The sequence below is a fragment of the Camelus bactrianus genome, chromosome 17 (assembly GCF_048773025.1).
Source record: "Camelus bactrianus isolate YW-2024 breed Bactrian camel chromosome 17, ASM4877302v1, whole genome shotgun sequence".
In the NCBI taxonomy this organism is placed as follows: domain Eukaryota; kingdom Metazoa; phylum Chordata; class Mammalia; order Artiodactyla; family Camelidae; genus Camelus; species Camelus bactrianus.
This window is the reverse complement of record NC_133555.1, coordinates 24,162,557-24,175,465: the sequence shown is the minus strand read 5'-3', so window position 1 is coordinate 24,175,465 and position 12,909 is coordinate 24,162,557. Positions and strand designations below refer to the sequence as shown.

General features: G+C 45.3%; 1 protein-coding gene across 5 annotated transcripts in view; it reads left to right on the top strand.

The window, feature by feature from the left end:
- The window catches only part of PTPRG (protein tyrosine phosphatase receptor type G), a 673,139-nt gene that overhangs the window by 607,762 nt on the left and 52,468 nt on the right, over positions 1-12,909 (top strand). For all 5 annotated transcript variants that reach the window (XM_074344575.1, XM_074344574.1, XM_074344576.1 and 2 more), the window contains one exon: positions 2,513-2,604. In XM_074344575.1, the coding sequence (XP_074200676.1) occupies positions 2,513-2,604 (92 nt within the window). The remainder of the gene's footprint in view (positions 1-2,512; positions 2,605-12,909) is intronic.

Below are 12,909 nucleotides of genomic sequence, written 5' to 3'. Positions count from 1 at the left end.
CTCCTTGCTGTGCAGTGGGTGCCAAATAAATGTCTGCTAGGTGTATTGAAACCTTTAAGGGAAGGTGTTTCCCCCAAAGTCCCATGGTCAGGTGCCCACCCGAGTCCCGTGTGGGAGGAGAGGCCACGTGACCTGCATCAAGGTGCAGGGGGAGGGAGCTGTGAGCCCCAGGGTTCTGACCTGCATCCCCAGTGCCACGCTCTTCTCTGGCAATCCCAGAGTCATTTTGCTCCAGGGAAAGTCCATCATCAAACAGCAGCGCGTGGGGCACGGGACAGTGATTTTACGTGGGTTTGACGCCTCTCGCTCCTCATGTAACTAAGAGACCAGTGAACTGTCGGCCTCTCTTCTTCCAGAAAAAGAATCTACCACATCCAGGTCACCTGACTTAACAGTACCTTGGCCAATACTGGTTCTTTTTAGTAATGCCTTGTATTTTAAATATTCAGTAGGTAGGGTAATCATGGTCTTAAAAATAGAATAGTTATTTCTTTGTTGTTGTGGGGCATCTTTTTTTGCGCCCCTTTTTTTTTTCCTTCTTCATTTCGTTAAAGTCTGACCTGGTCAGTTGCATGCCGTTTGTTTCACTGTCGAACGTGCCTCTTTGGGTTGCAGTTACCTCGCTGGTCTAATACCTTGACAAAGGCAGATTTCCCTTAGCTGTGACGCTGGGCAGGTAGGGTTCAAGCCAGTTGGGAAAGTCCAGATCCTGATGTTACATTCTGGAAATTATGCAAATTGGGGGCAGGGGCGTCGGCTGAGGAATCCCAAGAATAGAACATTTGATGACCAGCTTAGAAACCGAAAGGAGCTATTACATCAGACATCAAAATCATGGATTGTTTTTTTTTTTTTAACGTGGATTTCCGTTATTTTACATTCAGTAGAAGATCCTGTTGCCACCAGAGCCCTAAAATACTTTGTGCATTTCATATCCACATAGCTTAAGTCAGACTGACTGACTGACTGCTCGATCCACATTTAGGAACAGGCAGCTAGACAATGAGTGATGAAAACTTGTATTATTTATACAAATGCCAAGCAGTATCAGAGGAAAAAAAATCATTGTTCAGTGCCCTGCAAGAGCAGTCCCATGAGACATGTGCCAGGAGCGGAAGCGATTTGTGTTCAGGACCCCCTCATGGTACGGAGCAGCCATGCCAATCGCGTCTAGAGCGGTGCCCGGTGTACAGTTGGTTGGAGCTGCTTTCCACCTGAGCACAGGCACCGCTGGAAGGGAAACACTTACCACTGTGACACTCGATTGGTTACAGCAGCTCCATGTAAAGCTGAGGGGGAATGATCTGGGTGACTTGGAGCCCTCCTCCCTCCCACCGAGATCCCCTGCGCTCTCTAGAGTTCCATGATTTTTCCAACCCCTCTGCCCCCCTCCTAGAAACGCGGTACACCCAGCAGGATCATCCCAGGGTGCTCTCGAGCAGATGAGCAAAGACGGCTCTGAGGAGAAGTTGACTTACTCCAGTGGGTGGAATCAGGCCCCCCAAAGAAGCGAGGCTGGAATGTATAAATGGGGCTCCGTGGGAGACGCCAGGGGAGCGGGCTGGATCCCAGGAGCACTGAGCACCAGGAGGATGCCGCCTGCCTGGCTGAAAGACCCAGCAGCGGGGCCGGCTATTGTGAAGCCCCTCCGCCAGATGAACAGGGACCCTGCTCTGGTCACAATAGCCATTCATGCTGAGCAGCCTCATTAAATATTCAGCCGGCGCTTCCGGCAGCTCATTAGGGCCGCACTGAGCAGTGACGTGGCTGCGGGAAAGCCGAGGGCCGGCCAGCATCAGTAGGAGAGGCTGAGTGAGCTGCCGATGGCTCTTCTGTTCACTGCCTGTCCTGTGATGACCAGTGTGTGCTCCCTGCTTTGTCTGAAGTCCAGGTAAAAACGAAACAGGCCCCCACACAAGCCGATGACCCTGGAGGGCGTCGGGTCCTCGTCTCCAGTGCTGTCTGGCCAGGGCCTCGGGTGTTGAGTGCTTGCCCCTGGAAGCCTTCTGACCCCCTGCAGGAGCCGTCTGGGGTTCCGGGGACCTTGGCTAAGCACTGACAACGTGGTGCTGTTGTGTGTCTGGGCTGGTGGGGGACGCCTTTGAGGGGGTTCGAGGTGTGGTTTGAACTTGGTGCTGGGAGCTTAGAATAGCAAATTCTTCTGTGAAGCAGGTCGAATTTAGGAACACTGTGGGATAATCCTAGCAGTTTACTCAGTCCGTGCCAAGTTTTCCTGTGTCTGAGTGGCTCGTTAACTAAGCCTTTCCCCTTTCACTCTCAGGGTGGGCAGAGTGTAACGCAAGGTGGCTCATCTCCAGCTCCTTGGGGTTCTGCCCATACGCTGCATATTGTCTTGCTTGTGTCTTGTTACTTGCCCGTGGGTTTGCACTCAGTGCTGCGTGAAATTTAAAGCTGGGACAGTCTGTGAAAGAACTGAAAGATGATGAACTCAGACGGAGCGTATTTATTTCTCTGCTCTCACCGTTGGCGTGTTTTTCTCTTTCCTGCACAGAAAATGTTTTCAGACAGCTCATTTCTACGTGGAAGATAGCAGTTCACCTCGGGTGGTCCCCAATGAAAGTATTCCTATCATTCCAATTCCGGGTAAGTCAGACCCCGCCCCTGTTTCCACTGGGCTAACTGTCTGTCCCTTTTGTCCTCAGTGCTATGTGACAGCCGTGACAAAATATTGTTTTTACAGCCTTTTAAAGCTGGCCCGGTCTGAGGGAGCCTTAACTAAGGGTAGCTGAATGAAATCTGTGACCCTTTACACGTCTGCCACGTAATGAAATCATCTTTCAGAGGAGCAAATACCTGAGTTCTTGCAGGATAGAGTCACACGCAGGGAAGGGAAGGAACAGTAGAAAAAAGGGGAAAACTTGGTGTTTTTGCAATCCACTTGGACTGAATGTTCTCATAGGCAGCTTGTGCTTGCTTTTTAAAAAATTGCAATTTGCAATCCTTTTTTTTTGTAAAGTTTTTTTTCCCAAGATTCAAGATACTCTGAAAATACTTGCCTCGGTGCTGGAAGCGTTGGTTCTTAGGCTGTTTGCGTGGAGGTCCAGGGCGAGGGCCCTGGGCTTGGTATTTCCGTTGTGTTTGGTACAGACACTCAGTCCCGGCCGGGGCGGGGGTGGGGGTGCTGGTGGCGCACACTGGTAGCTGGCGAACGTCATAGACGTGAGAAGTTCAGTAGTGGGTTCGCTGTGCTGGGAAGCATGAGGGGTTTGAAGATGGCTCCCACCATTTTTATGTGGCGTCCCCTTCCTTTTTTCCAGACTCGAACATTCATCCTCTGGGTCGCATTATGTACTTGCAAATACCTGTCTTCAGGTATCTCACACACCCATCCTCTGGATGTTACTCTGCTGTAAACAGAGGCACTCCTTTTATTAAGCGCGGTCCCCCATTGCACTTGCCTACCTCATTCTCCGGAATGGCTTTCTTCATCATCTAAGGCACCTTATTATTTTACTTGCTTCTTTGGGGTCTCCCCCCAAGTAGAGTGAGAGCTTCCTAAAGGCAAGTGGTTAGAATAACACCTAGCACATAGTAGGCATTCTTTAAGTCTCGGAACAAATGAAAGAGTGAATGAATGAATGCATGGAATGAATGTCAGCAAATCTTCCTTAAGGTTCTTAAAAGGCCACAGCTGTGAAGCCTAGAGGTGCAGTCGTTCTCTGAGTACCAAGGAGTGCTTCTGTTGTTTGCAAACCTTCTCCAGGTGCGGTTATGGTGGGGGGCTTAATCGGCCCTTTATGCCTGTATATGTTAAGTCATAAGACACGGCTGGACTTAGCCACGATCTCTCCATTCTGGTCCGCTGTCCCACAGAAACAAGAGGGGTAGCAGAAAAGTCTCTGGCCAAGTACCCTACCGGTGCTCATTTTGTGGCAGCCGAACAGTTCCCACACAGATGGGCCAGGTTTGGGGGTACCTTTGTTCTTGTCTGCTAACCCCCGCCCTTGCTGCTCAGTAAAGGAAACTGCACTCTTGCCTTTGAGAGGAGGCAGATAGGAATCAGTCCTCCATCTACACGGGGTAAGTTTTGTTGACTTTCCCAGATGTGGGCAGCAGCGTGTACGTAATCACTCTCCTCTTGCATCCCCTACAATTTGTGTTGACCTCTGGAAAATGCCTGCGAGCCACTCTCCTCTGAATTGATTCCACTGATAGACGGCTGTTGAGTAGCGGGGCAGTTGAAATCCATTTCAAAAGGTTAAATGGTGAGACGCTTCTGGGTCTGTCTTTTAGTTTTTAGGGGTTTTTTTCCCCACTGGATTAGGAATTGGAAAACCTAGGACCTCGCCCTGCTTCCACCATGAAACCTTTGGTCAGTGCCTTGGCCTCTCTGAGCCTTAGTTTCCAGAATCTGAAAAGTTAGCAGGGTGTCTGCCCTACTTGTAAGTGAGGCGGGGTTAACAATCCCATGAGACAGTACACGTAAAAGCACTTTGGAAACCATAACATAAGCCAAAGTGTTAGCTGTGGAAACTTTCCTTCCCAAACCATGATACTGTTCATCCCAGCAGCCAAGCAGAGCATTTGCACGGTTCCCAGGTTCAGACTGTCCCGAACACCAAACCACATCCACTGGATGCAGCGGCCTCACGTGCTTTTTGGCCTGGGCTTCAGGACTTTGAGTTCCCCAGAATCCTCGGACAGTGCCATCAACCATGCCTGCCTTGCCACACCTCTGAGAAGGTGTCTTAGAGCAGAAACGCTTTTGCGTGTTTCCTGCCTCAGTTCCCAGCAGCCTATTTAATCACCAAGTTTAACACTCACAACCCAAAGGCATTTCCTTAAGTGTGAGTTTCTCCTGATTCTTACCCACTGGCGGTATCATTACATGGAAGGAAGATGTCTTCACGTTCTCCACTGATGGAGGAAGCCATGGTGTCCCGTTGTCCCTCACCTGGCGTAACAGATGCATCCTTGACGAGTTGTAACACATTAGTAAACGTGAGTTACTTTACACACTGCTTTAATGCAGTGTGGTGTTAAAGGACTTATCCTGCTGAAACCCAACGTGAAACTATTTTTCCACGGTGTTCGCAGGTTTTTGTAGACAGCGCAGCCTTAACTGAGGGCGCGCGCCTAGACCCAAAACTTCCTTCACTTAACTGGGAAGAAGGACTCGCCATGGCCTTTCTTTAAAAATCTTACAACTTGATCACAGTTTCTTAGTTGTCTTAAACAAAACTACATAGTCCTGTTTACCAGTTCCATTGGTGAAATATTTTGTAATTTCGCTTTAACAATCCGTGATTGTATTTATCCTGAAGACTTCTTCCAGCTACTGCCGTATAACGATATGTCTTGCGTAAGAAAAGTCAATCTAATTTTTTTTAGAAATCGTGATTTTTTTTTTTTTTTTTTTTTTTTTTTTTTTACTTTCCTATAATGGAATCCGCCTTGGGATCATTTTGAGTGATTCACCTTAGGAATTACCTAATTGTTTTTATTTCTAAAGCTAGTAGGATATTCATAGAGCTCATATGGAATACTTTCTCTGCCCACTAGATCTCACTTGTAGTTTATCTGTGTTTGAAACCTAACAAACAAGACTGCTGGGCCCCAGATATATCAGCTTATTTTCTCACTTGAACCCCTCATTTGGTATCACTGATTATTTTTTTAAAAGCTATTTTCAGACAACAACTAGTAAACTGAACCATTATACGGATTTAAAATGGGGGCAACAGGGTGAGATTAAAAATTCAGGTACCAGACTGTTGTACAGCAGGGCTCCTGGGTCATCACTGTAAAATGTGTAGGACACTCTGATCCTAGAACTGATTTTACACTTTACCTTTTTCAGAAAACCTCATCACCACCACCTAATATTTATTGAGCATTTATTGATCAAAACTGCATGCTTTATGTTAATTTTCACTACAGTTTAAGCAAACAGATGCAGTCAACATCCCCATTTCACAGATGAAGAAACTGCGGCTCAGAGAGACATCATTTAATTTGCCTGAGGTTACAGGGATAAATGGTGGAGCCAGCACTGGAATTCCCTTGTGTGACTTCAAAGCACAAATGCTTAGAAATGGCTGTGCCCCCTCTTGGCACGCTGCTCTGACAGTGCTGATCTCTCAAGGCTTCAGCCTCCTCATTTGGATTTTGTTTCATTAAATTAAGGCATTTTCAAATACATGTGAATATTCTCTTTAATTTTTTCTGTTGTTGTTCTGTATCTGTTCCTTCTTTGATCAGCGCTGATGGCTTGCTTTTCCATCAAATGCTCCTTCATCCTCCTGGAGAGAGTTTCATCATTCTTCTGTTGAAGCTTCCTCCATATCAAAAACATCTCTCCTCTTACCTTTGTTTTCTAGTCATTTTAATTCTCTTCCTTCCTAAGAAAAAGACTCAACCTACCCGTACCTCCAGTCCCTGTGCAAAAAAGTATGTCTGTGTGATTTAAATGGCTTGGGGAGCAATTCACAAACATGTTGAATGTTGAATAGATTTAGATACTAAATCAGCAACTTTTGGGTGATTCTGCCGTGGCCTTAATTCACAAGTAAACAGCTCTGGTCTTGAAAGCATCAGTGGAATCAGTGAGTTACACCAACTTTTAAAAAATGTTATAAAATAGGCCAACGGTTAAGGAAGGCTTTGCAGACCTTTTAATACCCATCTCTTGGAGACAGCAGTTGATAGGAATTTTTGAGGAATTCTGAGTTAGCAGTTCTACTAATGCTGACTTGGAATGTAGGAATTTACAGTCTTCGGTGTGTTCCGGGTTAGTTGGCCAAAACAGTCTTGTACGACTGAAGACCTCTTTTTCCTGGTCTCACCTACATTTACGTAAAACGTGGACACGCCAAAGCCAGTATGGTGGCTGAGTGTAGTTAGCCGCATGGAAATGCTCGTCACGCGAGAGTACCATCCAGCAGGAGAGAGGTGCTCTTGAGGTCACGTTCCAAGCTCTAGAGAAATGACATCAAGTCTTTTATTAGGTAAATTTTGAATTGTGGTACCTGCTCCACGTATGACGTACGATGTGTGGAAAAAGTGAGGGGATTTTCTTCCAGATGAGTCAAATCGTGACTTCCGTTGGAGAATGAAAGGGTCTTTGACTCTTTTAATATTTTCCACTGATGATTTTTCCTTCATCAAATGTTCCATGGTTACTGGTCTCCTATTGTTAACTCTGATAAAGGATAATTGAATGCAGTAATGTAGCTGTCAGTCCCCCTATAAGCTTTCCATCTTCTAAGATGTTGAAGTGGTCACAGATTTCTGTCCTTCAAGATTTGTATTATTCTTAACATCTACAAGTACTTTGAAAAATCTAGGAGTTCCTTCTTGGGGATATTCTTTTGAAAGCGCAAGCTTGCATTGTATTTCCGCTACAATTATTAGAGAAGCATTACATACAATATGTCATCTGCGAATTATATTTGCTGTATTGTATTAGTTATTCTTTCAGACTTTCATTGTATATAGCTTTTTAAAATCAGAACTCAGCTCATGAAATTAGCCTGTGTGCAGAGCATGATGAAGGGGCTTTTCCAAGTGTGCGTATTGTCGCACACAAATGTCCTTATAAATGCTTGTCTCTGGAAATTAGAAGATCTAACTTTCTAATAAGAGCATTACAAAACAGAATGTTGCCGCTAACCAGTAGCTTGGAAATCCAGAAATTATTCATGCCTTCCCAGCAGTTAAAATACATCTTAATAATTTGAAGGTCACTGGCTTCAGCAGGGTGCCAGCATATAAAGGGGTTTTAAACATGCAGTTTAAAACCCTTGGGATTAAACCAACCTATTTGGCATATTTTATTTATATAGAGATTATCTCCAAAGGAGATTCATTGGTCTTTTGACGATAATGAAGCCCTTTCTTTATTGACTTCATTGTCTCATAAATGAAAAGAGATTTCTTTTTATGGCAGGAAATAAAATGTTCCAATCTCCACAACACTCTTTGCATCCAAAGAGTCTGATTGAGACAAAGATCTCTTTGTCCTGTCCTAACTCAGGAACTAAAATCTGGATAATCTTTTATTTCCTACGTGCATTACCTTCCTAAGTCAACACAGGTATTATCAAGCCCAGAGAGAGGCCTGAACTTGGCCTCTGCGAGGCCGAAGGGACAGACAAAAAAGGAGACTGAGTTCCCAACACTGAGGTCTGTCCACTAGAGGGGCGGTTAGCAGTCCCCGGTAACGGCCCTGTCATGGGATTTGGGGTTAGAGGTTAGGTCTGAGCACAAGTACTGTGCTGGGGTTTTATATGTTCTCCCTGCCCTCAGATAGATTTGGTTGGGATTTGGGATGGGGTTGAGGGAACCGCTAAGGTTTAAATGAACTTTACAGAGCTTGGTTGCAGTAAGTGATGTAAGGCCCTCTGGAATCTTGAAACAGTAATTACATACGTACCCACACACCGCCAGAGTAAGCAAGCAGGGATATGCTCATAAACAGACCTTAAGCCAGTCAACCCCACAGCGAAGCATGTCGGCAGGATGGTAAATACTATGACAACTTTATTTACCCGCCATCATCAAGGTGACCAGAACACCAGTGTGGATTTTCCAAATAACTGAAGCTTACCCTTAAAGTCAGAGCGATTTGCTTCAGCCCTTTTTTTGTTGTTGTTGGGAAGTTTCTTTTAAATGTATTATCCGGTTCTCTGCCCTCTCTACGCACGTATGTTCAATTTAAGGTCTAGAGAGGTCATACGAAGTGGAAAAAGCCAGCTTTGGGGTCAGCCTGGCCCCACCACTTGACAGGAGACCCTCGCCAAGTTCTTTGGTTCTCTTAGCCACAGTTTCTCCATCCATAAAATGGGGGTAATGACAGCCCCTGAATCATAGGGTCATGGATGTAAAGCCATTAGCCCCTCATAGTAAACCACAGTTTTATGCACTTACTAGACGCCACGCACTCTTATAAGCATTTGTGTTGTCTAGTGTGCTCTGCATAATGGTCTAGGAAGTAGGTAGTTACTACTCCCGTTTTAGAGACGAGGAAGGGGAATCACAGAGAGGCGAAGTTGTAACACCAGGTGGACTGGCTCTGGCTTTTTCCACTCACACCGCTGCCTCTGGGTGCCTGCTGCACAGGAGGCACTCTGTCAGTGGTGGCTGATAAGAACAGCTACACAGTTCTGAGTAACAGGCAAAAGACCCTACCACCCAGCAGTGCGCTGGGCTGGGCTCTCCAGCGCTCCCTGTGGTTGATGTGCAGGGACAGCCCCCGGTGCTGGGTTTTTTGGGGGGTTTTTTTTGTTTTTTTTTTTTTTGAATATCAAAGCAACCATTGCAGACACGGAAGCTTAAGTTTTTCCCTATTTATTTATCTGTTGTTCCTTAAGATGAAGAGGGGGCGGGGGAGGGGTGTAGCTCAAGTGGTAGAGCGCATGCTTAGCATACATGAGGTCCTGGGTTCAAGCCCCAGGACCTCCATTAAAATAAATAAAAACCTAATCACCTCCCCCCACAAAAAAAAAAAAAGAAGAAGAAGAAGATGAAGGGGTAGTAAATTCATGATACGTGAGGAGGTGAGAAGCAGAGACCACAGCCTGGGTGATGTCCCCCAATGGCCCTGAAGATTCAAGTACAGCAGAGATGTAACCACAGATTTCAGAAGCAACTTTTCTTTATATTCACTTGCATTTTTCTTCAGTTCCTGCAGTTTTGCATTTGAGGTCAACGTTACCCAGCTCTTTGCCTCCTTGGAATCTCTCACTTCCATACTCTCTTCTCCGTAGGGGTTCACCCTCTTCCGATGCTCTGCTTTTCGTACCTGCAAACCAGAGACTAACTGTGGGCTTCATCAGAAATGGTCCATAAGGGTGTTTTGTTGTGGACTGACCCAAAGAAAAGACCTCTTCCATGCCGAATTTAATTCCAGCCACAAAAGGCTAAAATCCTGGAACAAAGTGTAAATACTGTGATTTAATAAAAAGTCCACTTCTCAGTGCTGATCCTCAACTGACTGTATCAGACACACTTATAGTGGAGTGATTTAGTGATAACAGTAGTTGTCGCATTTTTGCCCACTTTAAACCTTTGGTATCTGAAAACTCTCTAAGTGAAAATATTGGCACAAAATGATAAAGTTAAGAGTTTATCAGATTCACCTAGATACTCTCATTCCTTGGTTTTCCTTAAAACTGTGCTTTGAGAAGGAAGACAGTGTGTCCCAGTGCATCGGGGCACCAGGCTTTGAGCTTCATACACCAGGGTTCAGATCTGAGCTCTGCCCCTTAGTAACTGTGTCCCGGTAGACAACTTGCCTCAGTTTCCTTACGTGCACTGTGATGATAACAGTGTCCTCTTCACCTGGTTCTGGTGAAGATGAACATAGGAAAAGCATTTAGCCCAGTCTCTGGCAGCAAGTGAAAGCTTAACAAATGGTGGCTTTCTTCTTATTTCTGTCGACCCTACCATTAGACCATTTCATCGTAACATCACAGTCTAGCATCCAACCTGTCGTCAGTGAAAACATCTGTACTTTGATTCCAGCGCATCTTTTCTTGATGCATCTCCCCCATCACCGCTGTGTCAGGGACATTTATTTCCACCCAAGTCATCGCACCCATCCCTCTGACACGTCTTCACCATGTACTTACAGACCGTTCTTGCCATCACTTAACGTTCCTCGTAACAAATGCTGCCCTCGGGCAGACACCATCTCCCTGATCTCTGGCTGAGTCCTAGGTGCTCGGTAAACACGTCACCCCGTGGCTCCGGTTCCCTGTTCTCTCTGACCCCGATGCCCCTGTTCTCTCCCAGTCGGAGCGCTCTTGACCTCTTCGGTGGCCCGCCTTCCTCTGCCATACACCAGGCTGCAGTGAACCTTTCTCAGCTTGTGTTCTCAACTGTAAGATGAGAATGAAAATAGTACCTATCTCCTAGGGCTGTTGGGAGGCCTGAGTGCAGGTTAATGCATGTCAGAGGCCCAGGAGGGCCTGGACCTAGTCAGTGCTGCTGGAGTCTCTCCGTTTGTTCATGAAATGCAGGCGGATGCAGGTGGAAATGACATCTTCCAGATGAGTGTCCTCGTACCACACAGGGTCTCTCCAGATAAAAATTGAGCAGATCAGGTCTATGATGCTGTTAGCATTGCTTGGCCTTCTGCTAGTTACATAATTTTATAATTATCTGGCTCCTGTTGAGAGAAATGTAATAGAAAAACTATGTGAGAGGGAAACTAGAGGACTTCTGATGAGCCATAGCCTTGTATTCATCTTAATATTGAGGGAAAAAGATTTACGACCCCTCAGTTTCATTTATCTTGATTGAAAGACATGTATTATCTAGGTAGCTGATGGGAGCGTGTGTGTGTGTGTGTCTGACAGTCTGGTAGTTTTATGGCATTATTGGTGGTGCCTGGAAACCCAGAGGGATGTGGTTAGACTTCCTTGGATAAAGAAGCAAACTGGAGAGACCAGAGAGTCGTGTATTTCCATGATTATCATCCTGAACTCTGGGGTTCTGCTGCATCCAGCCTTTGGGGGAGCAGGCCAGCCGACTTCTGGGCACGTGTGGCATTCGCTTGGATAGAGCAGTTGAACACTTTGCAGGGAAAAAACAATAAAGCATTAACCCCAAAGCATTTTTTTAATGACTTGAGGTGGGCTGTGACCTTTGAAACACTGTGGTCGGTACCTTGCAGAGTGAAATGACTCTAAAGCTGACGTGTTTTTTCTTATTTTGAACTAGAGTCCGCATGCTTGATCATGGCACCAAAAGTTTATTGGGAATCGCCAGTTGTAAACTGTCGTCACATAATAAATGGCGCCCTCAACCTATTACACTATTAATCATGTTAGTTTGCTCTTGGAGACAGTGTTGTGTCTCTCATTTCTAAGTAAGTAGGAGAGAGGTGCCTGCCGTCTGTGTGCTGGAATGTTCGTGGAGCCACGCTGTGTCCCGTATTATTTATTTTGCCTCTTGTCCAAAGATGAGTTTATTCTTGGGGTAATCTTTCACAGAGGCTCCAATTTTATTTACATTAATCCTTTACTCAACCTAAGATCTTTTTTTTGCCACTTGATCATTATTGTAGAATTTGCTTACTTCTAAACATTTGAAGTGAAGTGATCAGATAATTTGGGGAATTTTTCTTGAACTGTGCATTCTGCTAAATATTCTGGGGAAGCATGTTTGGCTCGCCTCACTCTGTTAATGGCGGTTACATCATTATGGGAGCTATAGATTTCTTGGGCGTGCAAAGTGATTGCATATTCATGAACATCTTCAGTCCTGAAATATTTGTAAATAACTTGGCAATTTTATTTCATAAGGTGGCCTATTAAAATGATTAGGTCTTTAATTGCTCACAGGGAGAGAATTTGTGCCTCCTGAGCATCACCTATTTGATAAGTAACATTTCTCCGCTAAGCAGTTTGGATCATGGGCGTTGATAAGTCACCTTCCTGAAACAGCGTATATAAGAGATGCTATTTTCCGCTGAAGAATGATTCAAGTTTGAAAATGTCAATAGATGCAGAAAGCCACCCCAGAGCTTTGCTCTCTCGAAAGAAAGTAGAGAAGGAATGACATAGTCAATGCTAACTGTCACCAGATGAAGAGAAATCAGATTGTCAGGCCTGGATCTATAACATTCTTGCCAAAGTAGGACCTCATTTACACATACAGATCTTCATACCCTTTGCTAAGAAAAGCATCTGTGGCAGTTTAGATGTTTGTGCGTTTGCCAAAGATCTTTCACTCTGAATAAAGTAAATGTCATGTCTGTTGTTTATCTCAAATTCAGCAGAGTATTTTTAAAAGGAAATATTTGCGGGGGAGGGTCGCAGGAAGTGGGGAAGGAGGAGGCTGGGGAGCTCCAGTTCGCGGGGTGTGGCTGTTTCACGGCAGAAACTCCAAGTAGCAGAGTGGATGTGGGTAAATGAGTTTTAAAACACACTTTGGGCTCAGGCG